This window comes from Actinia tenebrosa, unplaced genomic scaffold (assembly GCF_029948245.1).
Source record: "Actinia tenebrosa isolate PJP-AT-01 unplaced genomic scaffold, QUT_ActTen_1.0 PGA_scaffold1__47_contigs__length_23844297, whole genome shotgun sequence".
NCBI classification, from domain to species: Eukaryota; Metazoa; Cnidaria; class Anthozoa; order Actiniaria; family Actiniidae; genus Actinia; species Actinia tenebrosa.
This window is the reverse complement of record NW_028292578.1, coordinates 2964046-2986777: the sequence shown is the minus strand read 5'-3', so window position 1 is coordinate 2986777 and position 22732 is coordinate 2964046. Positions and strand designations below refer to the sequence as shown.

At 35.1% G+C, this 22732-nt stretch overlaps 3 protein-coding genes across 4 annotated transcripts; 1 reads left to right on the top strand and 2 right to left on the bottom strand.

The window, feature by feature from the left end:
- Nucleotides 1-104: 104 nt before the first annotated feature.
- Nucleotides 105-2684, top strand: LOC116294762 (uncharacterized). Of its 2 annotated transcripts, none has more exons than XM_031702422.2 (4): nt 105-203; nt 387-699; nt 1002-1288; nt 1849-2684. In XM_031702422.2, exons 2-4 carry the CDS (start codon nt 396-398, stop codon nt 1978-1980), a joined length of 723 nt encoding a protein of 240 aa, XP_031558282.2. In that variant the 5' UTR covers nt 105-203; nt 387-395; the 3' UTR covers nt 1981-2684. The 2 variants fall into 2 exon arrangements, with proteins under 2 accessions (XP_031558282.2, XP_031558280.2); XM_031702420.2 differs by having other exon boundaries at nt 999-1288.
- LOC148909704 (uncharacterized) lies at nt 2087-4454 on the bottom strand. The gene is made up of 3 exons (XM_089032907.1): nt 4327-4454; nt 3154-3256; nt 2087-2643 (listed from the first exon to the last, which is right to left on the bottom strand). The coding sequence occupies exons 1-3, from the start codon at nt 4369-4371 to the stop codon at nt 2471-2473; spliced, it is 321 nt and encodes a 106-aa protein (XP_088889033.1). The 5' UTR covers nt 4372-4454; the 3' UTR covers nt 2087-2470.
- LOC116294763 (transmembrane 9 superfamily member 4) lies at nt 2689-21074 on the bottom strand. Its single transcript, XM_089032906.1, has 23 exons — nt 20997-21074; nt 20769-20894; nt 20574-20673; nt 20350-20393; nt 19915-20027; nt 18925-18979; nt 18187-18234; nt 17325-17380; nt 16508-16549; nt 15704-15789; nt 14362-14396; nt 13865-13976; nt 13389-13459; nt 12926-13058; nt 12404-12485; nt 11999-12074; nt 11439-11522; nt 10518-10613; nt 9918-9997; nt 9032-9095; nt 6651-6770; nt 6215-6304; nt 2689-5800 (listed from the first exon to the last, which is right to left on the bottom strand). Exons 1-23 carry the CDS (start codon nt 21027-21029, stop codon nt 5651-5653), a joined length of 1896 nt encoding a protein of 631 aa, XP_088889032.1. The 5' UTR covers nt 21030-21074; the 3' UTR covers nt 2689-5650.
- Nucleotides 21075-22732: the final 1658 nt, after the last annotated feature.

Sequence of the window (22732 nt, the reverse complement as noted above, 5' to 3'; positions counted from 1 at the left end):
ACGTCCTCCATGACGTACTTCCGGGCTTTCTTAGTTACCGCACATCAAAGATATACGTATCTATGGCTACAGCAAAACGATTACATAGCAACGCTACATGCTGCTTTCATAAAGAACGAGTGCATAGAATTTATGTGTTTACTTGCAAGCTGGGTCTTCTCTAAGTTAATTACGTCGTTCTACTTAGATATTAGAAATTCTTGGTAAGTTTTCAGTGCAGGAATGCACAGCTTTGTTGAGGCAATGTTTTAAAGTTTTGATTTTATAAAATATTCGGAAAATGTTCCAGTCAATTTTCTACCAGAAACCATTTGTCTGTACTAAAGGACCATTTATTGAGTAAGTTATTTTCTCGAAAGCTGACTTCAATCTTTATTTCCCCGTAGATTCTCAATATGGGTTGCAATGCTTCCAAGTCAAATGGTGTTGTCGAAGTTCAGATGCCCAAAAAAGTCCAAAAAAATCTAGAGTCCAAGGATACTAGCAAAAAGCTTGAAAGAGAAGACAGCTTACGAGGAAGCCAAGCCAGTTTAGCTTCGGGTTCAGTTGCTTCTCGCTCTGACAGAGAAAATTCTGCTAAATCTACTCGTACTACAGACAGCGGAGTTGGAGAATTGGAAGAGGATAATATAATTAGCGAGAACTCGAGTCCGGAAAAAATAAAAGAAGCTAATGTTGAAGAACGTCCTGAAACACCAGGTTAGCATAATTATAAATATTTTTTTCTTAACCTTATTTTAAATAAGAATGGATATTTTTCAAATATACGATTTTTACTGCTGGGTTCTAGCACTAAAGATTTCAATACAATAATGACTCTTCAGATATGAGTTTATCGTTTGCACTTTGGTGTGACTGTTACACAAAGAACAGATCTAGACAAACAAACATCCAAGCAATCCACTTTCCTAATCCTTCTTAACTTCAACCAGTAACGGGAAAAAAATGCCTTGCGGATGTTTTTAAGCAGATTTGTTGATTTTGATTTTTGTACTTAGAAGATCTTAGTATTGATGGTACCTCAATCGCAAGAAGAAAGAAGAGTCCCAAAGAAAGAAAGGAAGTGTCATTCACCAAGGAGATGAATAACAACAACAGCACTAGCATTATAGAGCGACCCCAAAGCAGAGGTGGAATGGCTTTCGACGTTGTACTTTATCCTGACACTGGTAATGTTAAGAGAAGACCAATGAAGCTAAAGACTCTGGAAAAGAAAAAACCAAAAGCGAAACGAAGAACCAAGGAAGAAATAAAAAACAAACTCGAAGAAGCGAAGGAACGAAGAATGGTAAGAAGTCTGTCTGTCTGTCCACCTGTCTCGTCACGCTAACTAGCGTGACATTTTATTAAAAAACTTTTCATTACAAAAAAAAGTAAAACGCTAACTAGTGTGACATTTTATTAAGAATTTTTTTATTACAAAAAAAATGAAGAAGTTTACGGTCAAATTTATTACATACATGTGAAAATAGCAATCGAACTGATCGATTGTACTCAGGTAGTAAATCTTTTTTTTATGAAGGAAGGGGGGTGGGGAGCTTTTAATTTTGTGATAGTTTAAAAATGTGGAGCTTTGTAATTATTTTTTGGGTGCTATAGAAAGGTTCATTTAATATAATGAGGAGGGGGCACAAAGATGGTGAATTTTAAAATATGAAATTTTCAGAGCCCCCAAATTTTGGACCGGTCAATTATTTTGCCCAACCCCCCCTCCAGTATGTGTGGCAAAATGTTACAAACTCATTTTAACTCGTTACTGACATACAAGTCTTATTGAGATCTATTTTTAAAATACCAAAACTTTTACCTCCATTATTCAAATATGTTATTTTTTACATATATTTTTAGGAACACAATAATCAAATTATAGAAAAGGCAACATTATCTCGTAAAGAAAGACAACTAAAAGAAGCAAGAGCATTAGATGAATTTGCACAAAGACAAGCAAGATTTCAAGAATCACAAGAACAAGAGTCATAACTGAAAAAATATAATAAAATAATTATAATTATTTAGATTCAACACAAATGTAAATATACAAGTTCAAAAACTGAATTTTTATATCTATAAAAACACAACAATCTCATATCAAGAATTTTTTTTATTTTTTCAATTATACTTTTAAAAATACACAGATTTCTTGGCATTCTGAAAACGTTTTGAAAGATTGCTTACTTTTTAATATATTTTCCGTATCTAGTTTATAACTAGTTAGAACTACTTCGAAACTTTAGTTTGACATGCTTATACTCTTATAGAGATGAAATGAAATTGTAAATTACAGCCTAATTACATATTTTTAGACAACTTAATAACTCTTGACATTACTCTGCTTGTAGTGGTCTTTTTCTGCCCTGCATTTTGGCATAAGGACAGAGCAGAAAGACCTCTGCTTGCATTGTACAAAGCACTGATCATTATTCAAAATGGGATGTTGTGATGTGGCAGTGAGATATTTTTTCATCCCCTGTCAATCATGATGCACATTTATTAACAGCTTGCATGCACACATTTTTCCCTCTTCTTCTAAGTAATCCCTCTTCCTTCTCCAAGTAAGGACTGGTCCCCAAGGTTGTGAATAACATATACCATGGTGCAGGTCACCAATTCGTGTACCAAGTGTGAATCCAACTGTATGTGTGCCTTTTTATAAGTTTTTAAATAAAAGCAAAATTTTGTCAAAATAGGTACCATCAGTGTCAGTTTATTAATCTTAAATCAGTTAGACCAACATCAAGTACCTCATTATGGGCCATTTGATCTATATAAGGCTGTTCATGGGGGTCAGCAGTTTAATTGCGTTATGAACCTGTAAATTTTTTCTAATTACCAGCCATTTTCTTACATAGTTATTTGAAATGGTCTTAGTCACTATTCTGCAGATTTTATTATTATAATATTATTTCTATAAGAAAAGACTACTAGTATTCCCACTTGCATCTTAGTCAATCATAATGAAAGGTAAATGTTATTAACTTATTCAAGGGGGTTAATCGCTAACAAAGCAACGGCACTACTTGGCACAGATAGTACAGCAGTAAATATTCTGGACAACTCCTCAAAACAGATAGACTGTTGGTAGTAGAGGATGTTTATGACCAGAAAATTCCACTAGCCAGCACAACATTAGACTGCAAGCTATCCCATTTTTACCTTGGTATCTATGAACAACTGAATCGAAAATATATAGTGGGTGGTGTAGTAGTTTACCACTTGCATCCCACTGCTGTGGTCCGGGTTTGAGCCCCAGCTCAGACTGCAACATAATAAATTTGATTTGGGTTTGTTTGATGTGTTGTTCTCTCCCTGACTGTCTCCTCAGCAGCCATTCTTAGTAGTGTTGGTCCGAAACGCTTCCCTCGGACCGACACTTAAGAGTGCCTGCAAAAGAGACTATTATCTCACTTGCCACAATGGTTTTTTCCAGAATCTTCAGTTTCCTCCCTCCGTAAAAATGAACATGTTAGTTCAGAGTTATATGTTGTAAAATAGAATGTGGTGGTATTGTTTGTGGAGTAAATTAACCTCAGGGAACAGTTACTACCATAAGGGAAGTGATAGTTGTAAAATATATAAATATATAATATAACCCTATCCATCTGTCCTAGTTAGTACCTTTGATGTGACCCAAACAAGCTACTCACAAAATAAGTTTCAAAAAGCCACCCGTATGTATTGCAACAACACTTAAGCTTAGACTTTAATTTTTTACATGTAAATTAAGACTTATAAATATTTACCAAATTAATGTTATTAATATATCCTGTTAAGATTAATGCAGGACAAAGGAAATTGGAAAGAAATTTTAAAAGTAGATATAATCATATTTAAATATTTTACTTCAATTTATTTAAAATATGATATGAGTGCTGTGAAAAAGATGACACAGTACCATGAATTAGGCTCAGCTTGTTATAAGTTTCTCTGTTTGACCTTAGTATGAGATCACAATAGGGCATTTGCATGATGGAATCATTTGCCTCCCAATAACAAGATGCTTAGCAAATTTTCTTTCTTATTTATATTTGTATTCCCTCGTGAGAATAGTAAGACAATTGTTGCTAATTAAATGAACAAAAGAAAGTCATTATAATGGCTATAAGTCACAGGGGATTGAACCCTGAAACAACATCTGGGTTAGCGATTGCAACTAAGCATGTTAGATTATTCAGAGGAAGAAATACTCTGAAGAATCTGGAGAAAAACCTTCACACAAGAAACCCAAACTCTGTTTATAATTATTAGATGCCAGGTCTAGGAATTAAACTGAAGGACTCAGGTGTGATGCGACTGTGGTTCTGCTAAAATAGCCTTGCTTCCATTTACCTTGCTTTCATTACCATATCCCATGTCTGATACAAGACGTGCCATAAATAATCATGGGGGAAGAGGTAGGGATATCAATCATGAACAATCCTCCTTTGTGAACTGAATTACTCTGCTCTAATATTAGTTTATAACCAGATGAAAGAAGGGTATCTGATTGGCCTACTGAAGTTGGCCTTAGCCAAATGCATAGGTGAAGCTACAGTGTATGAAGTTAGCTTAACTATGAACTACTGTAATGAAGGTAACACATAGGCAATACTATTGTAATTAACTACTAAGAACTATTAGAGAAAATTTCATGTCACCGAGAAACCCATTGGTATATGAAAAAGCAATGCTGTGACCATGAGTGTGACAGCACCTTCTAAAACGTTTCTTGAAATAGATGCATAGTAGTCTCATGAACTGTAGTGTGACTATGTTGTATGTGTATGTGACCCCACCCCATCCCTCCCCTCAAACCAAGCACTTGTATCAAAATGAAATGATGATAAGTACTTATGACCTAACACAGTTTTTCAAATAAGATTTTAATATATATGAATGGGCACTTCCCTAATACTCCTACCTAATTCCTAATTTTGAGGTTTCATGATTTAAGAGATTTTTTTGTTATATTCTATTGCTCTTTTTCTTTTTTAGGAAGGCGTTGGCCATGGTAGGTATAAAATCCAATTGCCCCATATTACTATTAAGAGATAACTACATGTAGCTAAAAACTAGTGTGAGCTGTGTTGGTGTTTCTATGAAACAGTAATGATAAAAAGGTAAATTTTACACCGTGAAAAGATTAAAAAACTTATTGATGTTTTGGACACTAGTCCTGATGTTTTGTCACAGTAAAGGAAGGACTAGTGTCCAAAACGACAGTTTTTTCATCTTTTCATGGTGTAAAATTTACCTTTTTATCATTACATATCACTATTAAGTTACATGAAAATAATCTTTTGTTTTAATCCTAACAATTGTGGGATGCTCTTTTCATTTCTGGGTCCATTTTGATATTATCACTTGGTTCGAGGAGAGTAAAGTCATGTGACCTCTATGTACAAGTTCCTAACTGATTCACTAAAATTAATGTTGTGAATTTTGCACCATGACTGTACAGTCATGCTCTTTAACAGTTTTATGAAATGCAATCAGACTTTAAGGCAGTGTTTTTAGGCGCTCACATTTCTCATGCCCCTAAAACTTATTTTTCTCTTTCCATTTCTCCTCAGTATTTATGACCAATCATTAAACCTTCAATCATAACATGGTAAATATTTCCACATCCCCTTGTCTTTGCCAGTGATAAAACCAAGGTGTCTTCCTACAAATATTAGTCAATCTTGACAGCAGAGTAAATGTGTCTCACAAAGAAGTATGTTGAATAAAAGCCAATAGTGCCAGTGAGCAGCCAGAAGGAGAACACCATGATGAGGGTGTAACCAAAGTACAACAGGGCAGGAATGAAATCTACGATTTGAAGCTGAGATTGAAAGCAAAAGAGAGAAGTAAACTATGTGAATTTGTTTAAACAATAACAATTATAAAGCACATTCTCAAATTCAAGCTAGTTTGTTTTTGTAATCAAATTATTTTTGTCAAGGTATTATCATAAATTAGCCAAGATTGTTGGCCACTTTAGAAATGAACCACTTTGGAAATGAGATTGGTTCAAGTTTTAAATTTTTATCTAACTTGCAAAAAAAATTGTATTTTGAGAAAACATCTCAAGATTAGTAAGTCTGGAAAATTGAACATTTCAATGAAAAGTACTAGAATAACAAGTATTTGAAAGTGTCAAAAATGTACAAAGAATTTATGGTTAGGGAGGTGCTTGTGGCCAATAGTATTTACAAGATAATGGAATCCATAGCATACAGCAATAATGATGACATACCTTGGTAACAAAATAGAATACAGCATAAAGGAAAACATAAAAAGAACAGGAGCCTGACATCAGAAAAGACTTCCACCACCAATGATAATCCTGTTAAAAGAAAAAGAATAAATTTTAAAATATGCCACAACATAAATTTAATTTACTTGTAAATTAATATGGATTTCTGTTTTCATAAGTTACAGAATTATTGGAGCATACTGAGATGAGGGTTGGAGATGGGGGAGGGGGGGGTTGGATGAGTTGGGAATAAAGTATCCAAGGTTGCTTGTGACCTCTACAACCCCTCCCCATTGACAGTTCAATCATAATAGTGTGTATTTTGAAAGATGTGGGAAGAAAAGGGGATAATATGTGTGGATGAGTTTAAGGCTAGTAAAGAGTGCATTACTGTACCCCATGAGAAATCCTGTTTACACCCAGTACTACAACCTACCTCTGACACCAACTGGAAGTAGGTTATTACTATGGAGATCTGTGACACACAAATGGCCAGTATAACAAAGACAAGGAAGAGAAAACCAAACAAATAATAAAACTGATTCTCCCAGATAGCCTGAAATAAAACAATAAGAACATGATTGTGATTAAACCACAGGTACACTGATTTCTATTGCTAATGGCTGTTGAACACAGACTAAGGGAGAGACCTAAGAAACTCTACTTGCATATCTGAGTTAAGGAATGGCTAACCCACAGATCAAACCCTGCAACAACCTCTGGGCTGATCTAAGTCAGGGCATGGCTATCTCACAGATGAAACCCTAAAACAACCTCTGGGCTGATCTAAGTCAGGGCATGGCTATCTCACAGATCAAACCCTGCAACAACTTTTGGGTTGATCTAAGTCAGGGCATGGCTAACTCACAGATCAAACCCTGAAACAACCTCTGGGCTGATACAAGTCAGGGCATGGCTAACTAATGGATCAAATCAAAAATAAAGTGAGTGAGGTTTTGTACATGTAGAGGAAGGAAACCAGAGAACATGGACAAAAACCCTTGAATCAAGGTTACTAGAGACCCAACAAACTCCACTACCTGATGCCAAGAACAGGGACTGAACCTGAGACCCCAGAGGTGAATGTACTATTCCACCTTCCAACCTTGATGTCCCAAATGTTACAAGATTAATGTAACGGTAACCAGTCATTTCGCCCACGGACCATTTCGCCCACGCCAATTCGCCCACGTGTAGAATCACTTTAAGAAATATGTTACCATGACTAAAAAAAAAGTAGTTCGTGATTTACCAACCGGTACCTACCAACCCTACTTGACGCTTAAGCTCAAGACTTCAAAACGCGAACTTTTTATACGAATACCGGTCGTTTCGCTACCACGCACTTTCACTACTGCCGGTTCGCTACCACCCGGAGTCCTTTCGCTACCATCATGAAGTCCTTTCGCTACCATAGGAAATTACCAAAACAAAACTTCGATGAGACTTGTTAAAAAGAAACATAGCCTCTTGAAAAACATTTGTAAATGATTTTGAAGCATATTTGGAGCGATCATTTCACAATACGATCAGTGAAAGTAGAGATCTAAACGCGACCAAGGACAGCGTTCACTTAGCTGCCATATCGAGTCCGTTTCTACCAACTTATGAGTCGGATGACTTTATTTCCCTATTTTCCTATACTCTAATCTATGAAATGTGTGTTTTGGGTAGCTTTATCATTCTTTATTATTTTTTACTTGCCAAAGTTCGAGAAAAATACAAAAAAACCTTATGCGCGAAACATCGATCGACAAGCGACGCCATATTGTTTTCGTGTAATCAACAAGCTTTTCCTAGTCGTTTACTGACACTTTCTTTTCTTGAAATCCATTAGACTTTATTATTTGTACTAAAAAACTAAGAGGAAATGATCTAGTGACTTTATCTGCAATAAATTTGAGGCCATTTAATATCTGATGTGAACGCCAAAAACTTAACGATTGAGTGGAACGATCGAGCTCAGTTTACGGTGTTTCATAGGCCGGAGTCTTTTCGCTACCAATAGGTTTTTAGTCTCCGTAGAGTAGTTTGTTGAAAACATTACAATATCCTTCTTCTTCATCGAAAAATCGAATGTTTAGGTCATATTTAATATTATTGCTTCTGACTTGCCAAGGTTAGAGTGAGAAAAACCAAAATACCTTCCGCGAAACATCGATCGACAAACGACGCCATATTGTTTTCGTGAGCTTGTCTAAAAACTTGTCTAATATTTTTTGTAGATGTCAGATTCAGCAACACACGACATCTCCCATCTCAAAGCACCATATCTTTTCCTTTAACTTTATTAGTGAAAAGAATAAAGTCTAATGGATTCTAGGTAAAGAAAGCGTCAGTAAACGACTAGGAAGCTTGTTGATTACACGAAAACAATATGGCGTCGCTTGTCGATCGATGTTTCACGCATAAGGTATTTTGTATTTTTCTCGAACTTTGGCAAGTTAAAAAATGATAAAGAATGATAAAGCTACCCAAAGCACACAGTTCATAGATTAGAGTATGGGGAAATAAAGTCATCCGAGTCATAAGCTGGTAGAAACGGACTCAATATGGTAGCTATTAAGTGAACGTTGTCCTTGGTCGCGTTTAGATCTCCACTTTCACTGATCGTATCATGAAATGATTGCTCCAAATATGCTTCAAAATCATATACAAATGTCTTTCAAGAGACTATGCTTCTTTTTAACAAGTCTCATCGAAGTTCTGTTTTGGTAATTTCCAAGTGGTAGCGATGATTTTATGCGTGGGCGAATTGGCGTGGGTGAAATGGTCCGTGGGCGAAATGACTGTAAACCAATGTAACTTAATACTTACTGACAGTATAAAGAACAGCTCAATAAATACAGCTCCAAAAGGAAGGATACCAGCTAGCAGAAAACTGTTTAAAAATTAAATAAATTTAAATACAATGTTTAAAGCAAGTTGGGGGGGGGGGGGGGGGGGGGGGGATATGACTCCTGACTGCAATTTCAAGAAATTAAAAAAATAGAAAAATTCTTAAAATGATACAAATATGGAAAAATTGTGGCCACAACGACATCCAATTTTCTAGCATGCTGAGAATGCCCCAAGCGATACAATGATTAAAAAACTGAGTTCTAAAGCATGTTCCAATTGGTGGAAATGCTATTTTCAATGAGAGTATCTAAAATGCTCATGTCATCTTTTAGTACATCTTCTAGATCTATGATTCAATTTAAACTTTAGAAAAGTAAAACATATTTTTTATTAATTTGTGTACTTGATATTTAAAAGAGTTTGATCTTGGTTTTCTACACTTTTCTTGGCATGTGTTCTCATCATCTTGCATGTTTAGATCAGAGAATCTGAACTGGAAATCTGTTATGACTATCTGTTAAATAGAGGGTATTACATGGGCGCGCGGAGATACGAAATTTATCTGCGAGTGTTGAAAAGAACTCTCACGAGTGAGCGCATGTAATATTCTGTTTATTATATAATTATCCATAAAATCAACTTAATAAGTTTTTAATTATTATAAAAAGTTTTTAATTTATAAACCAATAGCTTAAATACACATGATAACGATATTTTCACTCGTGAAAATAACGTTATTTTCACACGTTATTTTCACACGTGAAAATATCAGTTTTTTGAAAAGGAGAAATATAGGTATTTTATGGATAATTATATGATAATATATTATATTTCTTAAATCCCAACTGATTCTTTGGTTTACCTTGGCAAAGTTTTCATGTACCACATCTGTTCAGGCACTTGTCTTGGGATCTGGTTTGTTCGTACTGGATGTTCATATGGCTTTAATGAAGAAAAATGGAGTGGTTAATAAGATGATAAAGATTGTATCTAAAAAAGGTTAATTAACAAATGAGAAACTAATACCGACAGCAACACAAAAATAATTTCACAATAACAAAGGCCAGTCTTAGACAAGTGTATAACAGAAAGGATAAGACATAGATCTATTGGCTATCTAATGAGTACATGTAGTTACTACTGGCTGGTTGCTCTAATGATGATGATGATGATGATAATAATAATAATAATAATTTTAACTAACACCTATTGTACCGTAGTACATACACTCCTTACTATACAATCAACCTTAATAAAAGAAAAGAACATAATAGAACACAATAGAACATATTTGTACACAATCGAGGCTAAGACTGAGCAAAGGTGAACAGGAAATGGGAGAGTTTCCCTTCATTAAGGGACCTTTACCACGATGCTGGTTTAAATGAAAGTTTTTATTCACACGGGAATAAACATAATCTGTCAAGTAGCTGGTACTGTATCTCGTAACTACTGTACTTACATATTTACGATAGCCAAAGTAGTATCCTAAAAACACTAACGGTAGAGAAACTCCAACCCATAAACACAATAGAGCAATCATGGTGGTGAATGGAACCTATCAATGATAAATTGTAATTATAAAAATTAACACTAAATGATTACTCTAAAGATTCAACCCAGAGAGGAAAATGTGTGTTAGGTGAATCATGAGTCAGAGTAAGCCTGGAATGCGTACAGTAGTAGTTCCAGAAAATATCCATACTCCTACCATGGACAGCATTTTGGAAATCCGAAGAAGGAGAGGGAGAGCATTTTGGTCTGGAATTTCCAATCTGGGGGAGGGAGAGAAATTTAGATGCAGCTCGTAGTAGGGGTATAGTTATCATAAATTTATCACACTCCTACATTTTGCAGCTTTCACATAATAACTACACACCTATCTCAGCTCAAAACATGCATCATATGTAACCCTGTGCTACCCTTTGCAACCCTGTTTCAACCCAAAAAGAAAAATGGGTAGAAGAACCATGTGTCACACTAAACCTGGAATTCACAAATCACCCTCTACATTTTTCACATAGGGCCTAAAGTAATGGCTGGTCAGTTGCAGGTCATGATAACTGGCCAAATTAGTTTTAGAATGGTCATGCCTTGTTTCTGGCTCAACCATTACTGGTCAAAATGACCAGCAAGAAAAATATTTGACCTGACAAGTTCAAATAAATTCTGGGTGGACATTGTCTGATGACCTGCAATTATTATAAGCCCTGTTCAGGGGTTTTAAAAATATGTAGGAAAATGAAAGTGTTTGCTAATAATGTTAAGCATTCTCATTATTTAGTAATTATTGATAATTTTTTATTGATAAAAGGAAAGTAAACTTTTCAAGTAAATACCAATGGAAATAATAGATAGCAGCAGCTGTGAAGTATATACTTACAGCTCCAGAGGAATGCTTTCCCCAAATAAAGAAGTTGAGGAAAAAGCAGATGGCTGACACAAAGCCAGGATAAAGTGCTGCAGTCTGTAAAAGATCAATTTTATAATACAGATCAATATTAACAGAACCTAAAGCACAAATTATAAATTATCCTCTCAATCATATGTACTGTAGTTACAGCTGTTCTATATTCTACATTTTATGCTTTTGAGATCCACACCCAGCCCAGAATTCAGATGAAGGTCAAATAGACCTTTGCTGACATAGCAATCATGGTGCATTGTGGTCTAGCTAGGATACAAAAATCTTTTGTCCATCATGCGGCTTTTATGGTGTTGCTTGAACCGAACCTAGACCTCAATGCATCCTGTTTATTGAATTTAGAAAAGGCCTATTGGTGAGACATGATGCATTAGAAGCACACAACCCCTGTACTTCTCGAAGAGGATGCTTATAAATAATTAACCTCTAGCTATTTATTGACAACTTGGCAATTCTCCAAAGGTTGCCATCACCTCATAAATGTTTGACTGCAGTGAAACCATTTATATAGCACTTACCACTACTGTTGACTTCTTCCAGTTTACACCCTTCAAAGTCTTGTAAAGTCGACCAGCATGATAGCCAGCAAACACACTGAAAATAAAGGCAAAATGTAATTAATAATTAACTAATATTGCTGTTTTTCAATCATTTCCAAAAGAATCAAATAACAAGAGACAAGTATGGCAGCCATGTTGAATGATATTCTGTAACAAAAGAGATAATACATGTCTCTTTTTTTAATTTATCCAACATGGTGGCTATGAAAACCAGCAATATGAAGTGATGAAACTTAATATATTAGCATTTTAGTAGATGCAAAAAAAAAGTATGCATTAGTATCCATTAGCAAGTGCTGCCTGCTATCAAATGAATGACATAACATTTAAAAGAAAAAGAGTTAAGATTTGCTATCAACGTACCCCATGAAAACATAAAGTAGAATAATAGCTTGTACCAGGCTTCCACGACTAGCTGGCGACAGCATTCCCAGCATTGCAAACACTGAAACAAATCAAAAAATATTTGAAATATTGAAAACAAAACACCTTCTATTTCTTTCTAGTTCATTAGTGGTGCAAAAGGAAATACTAGGGAATGCTTATTATTTATCGGAGAAAGATACAGAAGATATTATAGAAAATGCTGCCTCATGCATTCAGACTGTTTGCAGTTAAGTAGCACTTTTAGATTGACAGCTTACTCCAAGAGTGTTGAGAAGCACTCTGCTTCATACCATACTTCTTACACTCTTCTACATTGTAGTCTCCAATGGGTTATGACTGCACGCAGCATAAGGGACCATTTATAGAGAAGAGAGGAGGGATGGGTGAGAATATAATAATATGAATATGATGAGGATAATAATAATAATAACTGGTCTTTATTAGTAAGTCTCCTATAAAGCAAAAATGTTTGAATGCAGACTTAAAAGTAATACCCACCTAGAGTAATCAATACCATGCAAAATATTTGTACACCAGACCCAATAAAGGCAGTCAATAGCCAGGGTTTTTGAGGAGGTCTGAAAACATCACCATGAACAAGCTTCCATCCTGTCTCTTCAACTGTGTCTTCCTGTGAAATACAAAATTTTCTTCGTTAAAAGACAGCTAATAAAACTGATTTTTCAGCAAAAGTCGTGGAATTTCAAAGCAATAATATTGCTAATAATTGCATTAAATATGCAGCCCGTAAAGTTCTCCACCGCTCATGATTGTGAAGCGCATTGCGACCATGTAAAATGCGCTATATAAGAACCCCCGTTATATTATGGCTAAGTTGTGCAATTCTTTTTTACTATTGGTATTAATTGTACATTTTCTGTAATTCATTTATTGTGTTTATTTGTAAAAGTTCCCTCATTTATCCATCTATTATCATATTACTTGTAGCACATGTACTTACATAGTCATCTTCTTTATTGTAGCGAGCAATGTCACTTCGCAGTGTCCTGATCATAATCATCGCCACAATACCTTGATAAAAGATAAAATAAAAAATAGCTCACATGAGGTGCACTTTTAAGTGAATTACAGTGAACACCCCCCCCCCCCCCCCAGTCCCGATTATTAAGTACAATTGTTCTTATTGTGTAGTTCCAGAAATTATCCATATCCACCACACTCCCCACCCCCCATACCCAGAGAGAAATTTGGAATTTCTGAGGGTAGGGGGTAATTTTATTTTTTATAATTATCTTATATTTTTATTATTATTTAAACTTAGTAGTTTTGAGTTGCCTGTCGGAACTTTGTTTTTCACAGCCAACATTCAAAACTTGAAGGAAGCAAAAAACTACATTTCAGCATCCTGCTCACAACCAAGTTGAAAACTGCTGTAAGAGGATTGAACTGTAAAATGCAATACACAAGAGTAAGTACCTGATAAAAACAGCACAATCACCACTGAATTGACAATAGAGAACCAATGTATTTGTACATCACTCATGGCAAGGTAGGTATCCCATCTGGAGGCCCATACTATGTTACTTGACTGTCAAATGATCAAACAATATACTGAGTCACAACCATTGATGATGATGATGATTCTGTTGATGATGATGTACAATAATGATGATACATGATGATATGATAATGATGAATGATGATGATGACACATGATGATGATATGAGTGATGATGATAATGATGGTGATGATGGTTATTAATGATTGATAGCAATGGGTGATAACAATGATTGATGATGACTGATGAATTATTATTTAGGATTATTGATAATGGTGATGATTGATGATGATGAGTGATGATGATGATGATAAGGATGATTTACATAAACTTTATTAGACACAAAACTCAAAAAATTTTTTTTAAAATGATAAATAACTGCAATTGCAGTTCTTTTTCACTACTAGAACATACCTGCCATTCCACTTCATAGGTGAAACGTACTTTAGCTAAAAGAAAAAAGATCAATTTCACAATATAAATTGCTACAGATATCAGCGAACTGCAGAATGAAGACAAAAAACACACCACGGTCACACCTCCAAGTGTCTATGATACCACACCAAAACATCAAACTCATTAATAATTCATGAGATAAACACAACAGAAATCAGGACGGTGAAAAGTGTTGTAAATCTGATACAGAATCCTGAATCCATTTGATTAAACTTTAAATTGGATTTTTTTGGCCAGATTAACTTTAATTTTGAAAATTTTAGTGAAACACAAAGGAACTAGCCTAGACGTTTGATAAGTAATCTACAGTATTCGTGTCCGTGTTGTATCCGATATACAAACTCATAATAAAAATATAGAAACAAACTCTGGACTGATCAAAGCCAGGGCATGGCTAACATACAGATCAAACCCTAAAACAACCTCTGGGCTAATCTAAGTCAGGGCATGGTTAACTCACAGATCAAACCCTAAAACAACCTCTGGGCTGATCTAAGTCAGGGCATGGCTAACATAGAGATCAAACCCTAAAACAACCTCTGGGCTGATCTAAGTCAGGGCATGGTTAACTCACAGATCAAACCCTGAAACAACCTTTGGGCTGATTTAAGTCAGAGCATGGCTAACTCACAGATGGAACCCTAAAACAACCTCTGGGCTGGTCAAAGTCACAGCATGGCTAGCTCACAGATAGAACCCTGAAACAACCTCTGGGCTGATCTAAGTCAGGGCATGGTTAACTTACAGATCAAACCCTGAAACAACCTTTGGGCTGATTTTTAAGTCAGAGCATGGCTAACTCACAGATGGAACCCTAAAACAACCTCTGGGCTGATCAAAGTCACGGCATGGCTAGCTCACAGATAGAACCCTGAAACAACCTCTGGGCTTATCAAATTCAGGGCACAGCTAACTAACATAGTGGAGTTACAGTAGGAAGGAGGAAGAAAATTAGAAAACCAAGAAAAAAACTCTGGAATCAAGGGAGACCCAATAAACTCAGTTCGCATACAGCCCTGTACTGTATGATACCAAGTCCATGAATCTATCCTAAAGGTGAGTGTAGTACTACTGTATGACGCCACTATTGATTTTTGTTAATCAAAGTAATATAATCATCCGGGTGGATGTAGTCCTGAGAAGGACTGTTTGATGTGATTGACGTTTCGACAACCTGAGCAGAAGTCATCTTATTTTGCTATTGATTTTGCAAAAACAGGGCTATGCTAAGTAGACTATTACTAACAGCGTATTACCTGTGATTTGCAATAATCATAATAAATTATAATAGTTTATTTACCATTCTTTTTGATTTCTTGGCCAGCAGGAGTCTCAGACTTCAGAGAACAGGTATTTTTGTCGATGTCCAAAGAATTAAATTCATAACTAGAATGTAACAAAATCTGGTTGTCAAATATAACAAACTTGCCTTAACAGGACTTGATCATTTTTAAGACTCTGACTGCATTAAGACTGTGTCATTTGTTGCAACACGATCTACCATTGCAATTTGCCAGAGCAATAACATATTATTGCAATATTACTTGCATATGGGCAGCATGACTTTTGTCGCAATCAGTGCAAAGCAATAAAGAGAGTGATAATAGTACTCTTCCTTCTATGCATATAACTAGAGTTATAAATAACCACAGATTCATTTATGCACGTCTAGCCTCAGATATTCATAGATACAATTAAAAGATTTACAATGTGGCTACTATAACTGGAGCCAATTAGACAGCGAGAACCAATCAAATTGTAGAATGAAAACAATACATTCCAACTTTGGGTAGAGGAGCCAATCAGAAAGTAACAGAAAACAATAGCCTTTCAATATATCTTTTTATTCCCACTAGAAAATGACGATGGCTATCTAGTTGTTTACACATAACATCAGAGTCAAATTACAATTCTCATGCCATCTAGGTTTGTCATTGGCTCTGTTTTCATTCTACATTTTAATTGGTTGTCTTGTCTAACTGTTCAAGTGGCCTTGGTTACAGTAGTTGTACTGTAAAGAGAGTGGTATTGTTCAAGATAGATAGTTATAGAGATGACCCAACCCCCCCCCCCCCCCCCCCCACCCACATTATTTAATAATTACCTTCTTGGTTGCACTTCAAAACCAACAACTCTATAAGTTATGCTAGAATTGAAAAAGAAATTAAAATAAATGAATGATGCAAACCTTGGTACAAGTGATTATGAAGCTTAATGATGAATAAAACTGTTTTCTTTTTGGTAGTCCAGTTACAGTAATAACTGTACAAACCAATAAAATATATTTGTGACTTCTTCACAATGTACATTACTCCCAAGTTAAGATACAAGGTACATTTTCATATGATAACACATGTTGAAAAAATAAAATTTATATTGGAAAACTGAGGGAAAATTATTATACTATGACTACGAGGAAATAATAATTGAAGTTTTTTTGCAGTCACAGGTTGAAATACAGTAGTTTTGTTGAAATAAAATACATGAATTGAATGTACATGTTAAAAAGTCGTTTTAATTGATTAATTATTTTAAATTGATTATCTTGAATTGATTAGAATAAGACCGCAGGATTTTGGGTACAATTTGGAATTTATAGTAGTTTTGAAAGTTTTCAAATTGGATGAGCCTTTAGACGAGTCCAATATGAGAAATTTCAAGACATCACAAGTACCTATAAATTCTGAATTGTGCAAGAAGATTGTGGGATGTTTGTTTATAATACACTCAAAAAAATTGAGAAACTTAATTGAGACTCTACAGGGTACAATTTAGGATTTAATTGTACTCCTCTTGTCCAATCAGAATTGAGTAATTTTGTCAAGTGTATTATAAATGAATAAATATTTTTTTGATTCATTAAACTAATTCCTGTCCCCTCCCCTCCCCCCCCCTTAAAATACATTACAGATTGTACATACTTATCATATGTATGATATTTGAAGATCATTTTCAGATGATTGTTGATAAGAACTTTCTGCAATTCATGAAGAACTTGGATTAATACTAATATAGAGAGTATGAGATAGAGGATATTACATAACCACTAGGTATTAACTTCACATGTGAAGGCATCATAATATCTTCACATGTAAAGATTATTTTTAATATAAGAGAAAATAGATATTTCATCAATAATTACACTGAATATTTTAAACAAATTTATTTGAATTTCTTTAGAGGTAATCTTTGCTCTATCATCTTGCGAACCATAGGTGTCCCAACCTAACCATGGCAAACACTAAGGCTGTGTTGTACTCTAGTTTTAAGCTCTCTCTTGCTCAAAGTCAGCCTTGATTTTGTGTTCCATACAAATTTAATTGTATTGTTGAAGTTGTGTTTTGAAGTGTCTGATTATCAAACCTACAAATCCAATCTTTACTTTTATGACTGTTGGTAATTGTGACTATTTTGATGCCAAAATGAAGCACAAACAGTACAAATTATATAATAATATTCTATTGGCACTTTATGATAATTATACATTTTGCCTTTTATTACACTTTTAGGATTGATATCTGTGTGATAAAGCCGTGAATAAAAACCATATCAGTGAAATGATACAATATCACTTCACAGTGAACTGGAAATAGTAAATTTTGACATTTTATCTCCCCTAAATGTGTAATAAACAAATGATTGCATTTTAAGAGCCTGGTATCTTTTTTATTCACTTGTTCTCCATATTATGATATCACTCGCTTGTTCACGATATCATATGGAAACTTGTGTCAATAAAAACCATATCAAGCTCTTAACATGCAATCTCTATATATTTCATACCTTGTCATCCAAGATAAAGCCGAGCCTGTATCCATGGTCATAATGAGTCTGTAATTCAAAAAATGTTACAAAAACTTCAAACATCTTTTATAAAATTGTTATACATTTGTATTGTTGCAAAAGATTAAGGTGTTCCCTTAGCAACTGTAGTAGCGAGTCTTCCACAAAGTTTATGGTGTGTGGGCTCTTTATTCCCTCTCACCATCAGTAATCTATTTAAATAGCATTTAAAGCCAGTGGCTTATGAACTATGCATGATTTTTTTAAGTAGTTCGATAAACTTGCAGATCATGTTTTAACAAGTTTACTTGTAAACAGGTTTTTTATAACCTATTTCATATTTCTACTAGTCCGGTATTTTGTCCTTCAGTATGGTATTTTGGCTTTCATCAATCAAATTCCAGCGCCTCAACAACCTACTTCCCATAATGTTTCCCTTGGGCAAATAGCTGTTGAGTCCCAGTAATATCTATTGTTTGTGGCTTGTGATTGGAATGATTAGGAATGCACTCTGCTCATCATAAATTTGAATGACGGAAGCCAAAACTCCAGTTGCCTGGAGTCAGTTAGGTAGCAGAAACATGAAACCAGCTGTAAACACTAAAAAAAACTATTGATATCAGAAAGAAGATGAAGCAAGTATGTAAAAATATAAGGAATCGACCTTAAGACCTCTTGTTTCATTAGTAATGCACTTACTAACTTAGCCATACAAAAAATTCAAAACAAAATATATACCTCGCCATTATTCAATATATATAACTTAGTAGCAGCAGGAAGATTATCAAGAACCCTACAAGAAATGAAAAATCATCAAATTCAAACAAAGACATTTGTATGATATGAAAAAATATCAGTATTGCATGACGCTTGACTGAATTATGGGTGGCGTAGTGGTGGGAGTGCTTGCCTCTCACCAAGGAGACCTGGGTTTGAGTCCCAAAGGTATCTTGATGTCTCGGTATCATTTGTGATTAGAGATGCTGGTTGGTTCTCTCCTGTGCTTCGAGGGTTTTTCTCTGGGTTCTCCAGTTTTCCTCCCTTTCCTAAAACCGACTTTTAAATTCCAATTTGAATCCAGTGGAAGAAGAGCCACTCTTTGGAACCCACTGTCAATCCCATTATTAGCTCTTTATTATTATTATTAAGCACACATATTTTGACCCCTGTCACAAGGGTTTGTTTACAGCTTCTACAGTTTTGGTCATGATGTTTTTGAATATCACAAGAGCAAAAGAGATCCACTTACATGGAGTGATAGTCGTAAAATATAGGTTTTATAAAACTACAGTAGAAAAAAGATTCATATGTTGATTCCTTTTCCTCTGACAAGGGTCTCGAGTTCCAAAATTTAGTTGAGTAAAGATAGATATCTTTTTTTCTATACATTTTTTTACATTTCTATATCATTCTTATACAATACAACTGTCAAGCTGCCATCCTCTCTTTAGTTGCCAGTCATCAAAGTGCCAAAGCAGTTTTTGCAGTACCTCATATCCTTTATTAAGCAGGCACCCTCGCAGAATTTGTCATGTGGCTGCAAAAGTTGTTTGCCGCTTGATATATGTGTAAATTACTGCAAAAAATTCTTTGGAACTTTGACGACTGGCAACTACTGTAAATAGAGGATGATAGCTAATAGAGATTTTACTGTATATTATCTCTACCTGTGACCAGTCCGTACTACAGTAGTTTTATACTTGTAATTGTTAGTTTAAATTTACATACATGTGAATAAAGTACTCTTTTTCTATTCTTTTAGTAAGGGTATCCACCATTTCATCCGTTAGTTCTATGGGCTCGCACAGCACTGTGCATTTTTTATTCACATTCATTGCAACCTGAATTTAAAAAAGTATGTTTTAGAATATTATAGTCAAACTAAGAAAACCATAAACACCTTCAGTAAAATAAGTCTGGAATGTTTCCTAGTATTGCATTCTAACCAATCTATGCAAGAGAACTTGCCTCTCACCAAGGCATTTTTCCCAATCAATAGCTAAAATTCTAAGGTTTCAAAGGGTCATTAGTAGGCATGGGCAGAGAATAACTGGGGAATGAGATGAGAATGACACAAAGTCCGAGTCCTATCCAGGTCAGGCGTTCATTCTATGACATAATTAGCTACATCACTTTTAAATACGGCGAAATATGTCTAGATACCTCATATGGCGTATTAACGATTCTATCTCCTCGAAGAACTTCTCCTAAAAACCCAAAACAAGGAACCATCAACACAGAATATACTTAAATACCTAAATTTGAGGCCACATTCAAACATGCTATGGTTAAGGTGCTCAAAAATATAAATATATAAATATAAAAAGTACGCACGAAAAAAGGTTAGGTTTAGAAGTTTTTCGAACGAAAGAAGATGCATATCTCACCTAGATTCTCTGGTTTAAAGTCTAGTTTTTGTGGTTTACAGAAAGGTAAGGTGTAGTATTCATATGGAAGCTGTGTTTTGACACTAGTCATCTTCACGGCCTAAAACGAACAGCAAAAATATCAAAACAATAATCCAAAATTCCCCATAACACGTAATAAGAACTCATAATAACATAATAACACATATAACATACCTTGACTTCTAATTTTTGGCCTTTTTCGTAGTCTATCGGAGCTATCCCGGGTAGATAAAATGCCATTGAGTACTGACACATCAACAGCCATATTAAGCAAATATATAATATTTTCATAAAGATTCCCTGAATTGGAAGAAAATTTCTGGATTAAGGAATTTCACTACGTTTGAAATACGCTTTCTGTAAGTACCAGAAAGGAGGAAAGGTTTATAAATAATAACTCACCATTCTGGAAAAACAACCTTCACTTTCCGCCATCTTGTTTGGCTGATGTCATGTGCGCATGCGCATGCCACGTAGCGCTAAATCCAGCCTCCCTCCCTCCCTCCCTAGGCCCTCTCTCCATACACCGGAATGGAATAGAATAAATGGAATAGAATAAAATGAAATAGAAGAGAATGAAATGGAACAAAATCATATGTGTATCGACGGCCATCACATGTATGGCGAGCCTTATTGGACATATATATTTTCTTTGGAATTTTTTTTGACATGTCTCAATTAGCTATAGTACTGAATCTGTCGTGGCATGGTACGTACAACAACTTGTGCTAGACTCCAAATTACATACACTTATTTCAATAAAGTTAGTCACCTGACAAGCTATAAAGCTGAGGCCGACAAGGATTATGGGTAAATTCATTTTACACGTTCAACCGCTTGATAACTGTTCATGGACTTGCGAATCGTTTACTGGTTACAGTCTCATATGCTAGCCCAAACGTGACAAAACTTCAAGTTGCATTTTTTCATGATCAAGCAGTACTTTTTATACATCAAGTTGATTTTCATTACACCAAGACCCTTGTGTTCTATGTCTAGTCATTTGTTTCGCTTGTCTAGTCATTTGTTTTTGATATCAAGCGCAATGTTTAAGTTGACAAGCAGCCATCGCAGTTAAAAGTCATTTAGGTCTTTGCGATTTGCATACGAAAGGGAACGCTAGAAGCACTCAGGAGAAGATTGATTTCGATCAGCTTGCGATCGATGAACGCGCTAGGTCTGGAAGCTAGTTGCAGGGCGGGAGGAGGGAGGGCGTTGAAACGGGCATGAGCACTACTCTGCCTGTCAACAATGGCGGACCGTTTGTGAAGGAAGTTCGGCTGACAAGAAGATCTTTCAAAGGTAAATTTAGGCTTGTTTATCTTTGTTTTTAGCCAATAAAACAATTTTATTGGTGTTAGAGAACACCCAAAACATGATAAGAGTTTTCATTACGAAGAATTCGCTAGTTTTTGTACTCAAAGAACCATTTTTCATGATGTTTACGCTAGATTTTATATAGCAAATGCGGGCGCAGTTGCTAGTCTACATTTGAGATGTCAAAAAACCAATCTTGCTCAAATTTGCTCAGTCTGATTTTTTTCACGTAAGTAGAACACTATATAAACATTTCAAAAAATATATAAACTAGGTTTTGGAAAACATTGTAATAAAGCCAAAAAAGCCCTGCGCCCGCCTTCGCAAGCTGATCGAAATCAATCTTCTCCTGAGTGCTTCTAGCGTTCCCTTTTGTATGCAAATCGCAAAGACCTAAATGACTTTTGATTGTGATGGCTGCTTGTCAACTTAAACATTGCGCTTGATATCAAAAACAAATGACTAGACAAGCGAAACAAATGACTAGACATAGAACACAAGGGTCTTGGTGTAATGAAAATCAACTTGATGTATAAAAAGTACTGCTTGATCATGAAAAAATGCAACTTGAAGTTTTGTCACGTTTGGGCTAGCATAGTCTCACCTCTTCTGAGCACATCGAGCTGCAGTTTGTATTAAAAAAGCTTTGTATATATATGCTTTTTTGATATGAAAAGTTTCCCATGATGCTCAGTGATCTCAGCTTTCTAGATTTTTGGTGACTAACTTTATTGGAATAAGTGTATAATTACGACTAGATAAGATAGATAAGACACCTATAATAGGTAGATAGATAGATAAGACACCTATAATAGGTAGAT

Coding starts and splice junctions, on each gene's coding strand:
- LOC116294762 (XM_031702420.2), top strand. CDS start 396: ATGGGTTGCAATGCTTCCAAGTCAAATGGTGTTGTCGAAGTTCAGATG. Junction 700..998: donor AGAACGTCCTGAAACACCAG/GTTAGCATAATT, acceptor TTTTGTACTTAG/AAGATCTTAGTATTGATGGT. Junction 1,289..1,848: donor AAGCGAAGGAACGAAGAATG/GTAAGAAGTCTG, acceptor ATATATTTTTAG/GAACACAATAATCAAATTAT.
- LOC148909704 (XM_089032907.1), bottom strand. CDS start 4,371: ATGGCACGTCTTGTATCAGACATGGGATATGGTAATGAAAGCAAG. Junction 3,257..4,326: donor GATATGGTAATGAAAGCAAG/GTAAATGGAAGC, acceptor ATTATGTTGCAG/TCTGAGCTGGGGCTCAAACC. Junction 2,644..3,153: donor AGTTGTTCATAGATACCAAG/GTAAAAATGGGA, acceptor ACTTATAAAAAG/GCACACATACAGTTGGATTC.
- LOC116294763 (XM_089032906.1), bottom strand. CDS start 21,029: ATGGCGGAAAGTGAAGGTTGTTTTTCCAGAATG. Junction 20,028..20,349: donor TCGTTAATACGCCATATGAG/GTATCTAGACAT, acceptor TTTTAAATTCAG/GTTGCAATGAATGTGAATAA. Junction 12,486..12,925: donor CATGGTATTGATTACTCTAG/GTGGGTATTACT, acceptor GATTTGTTTCAG/TGTTTGCAATGCTGGGAATG.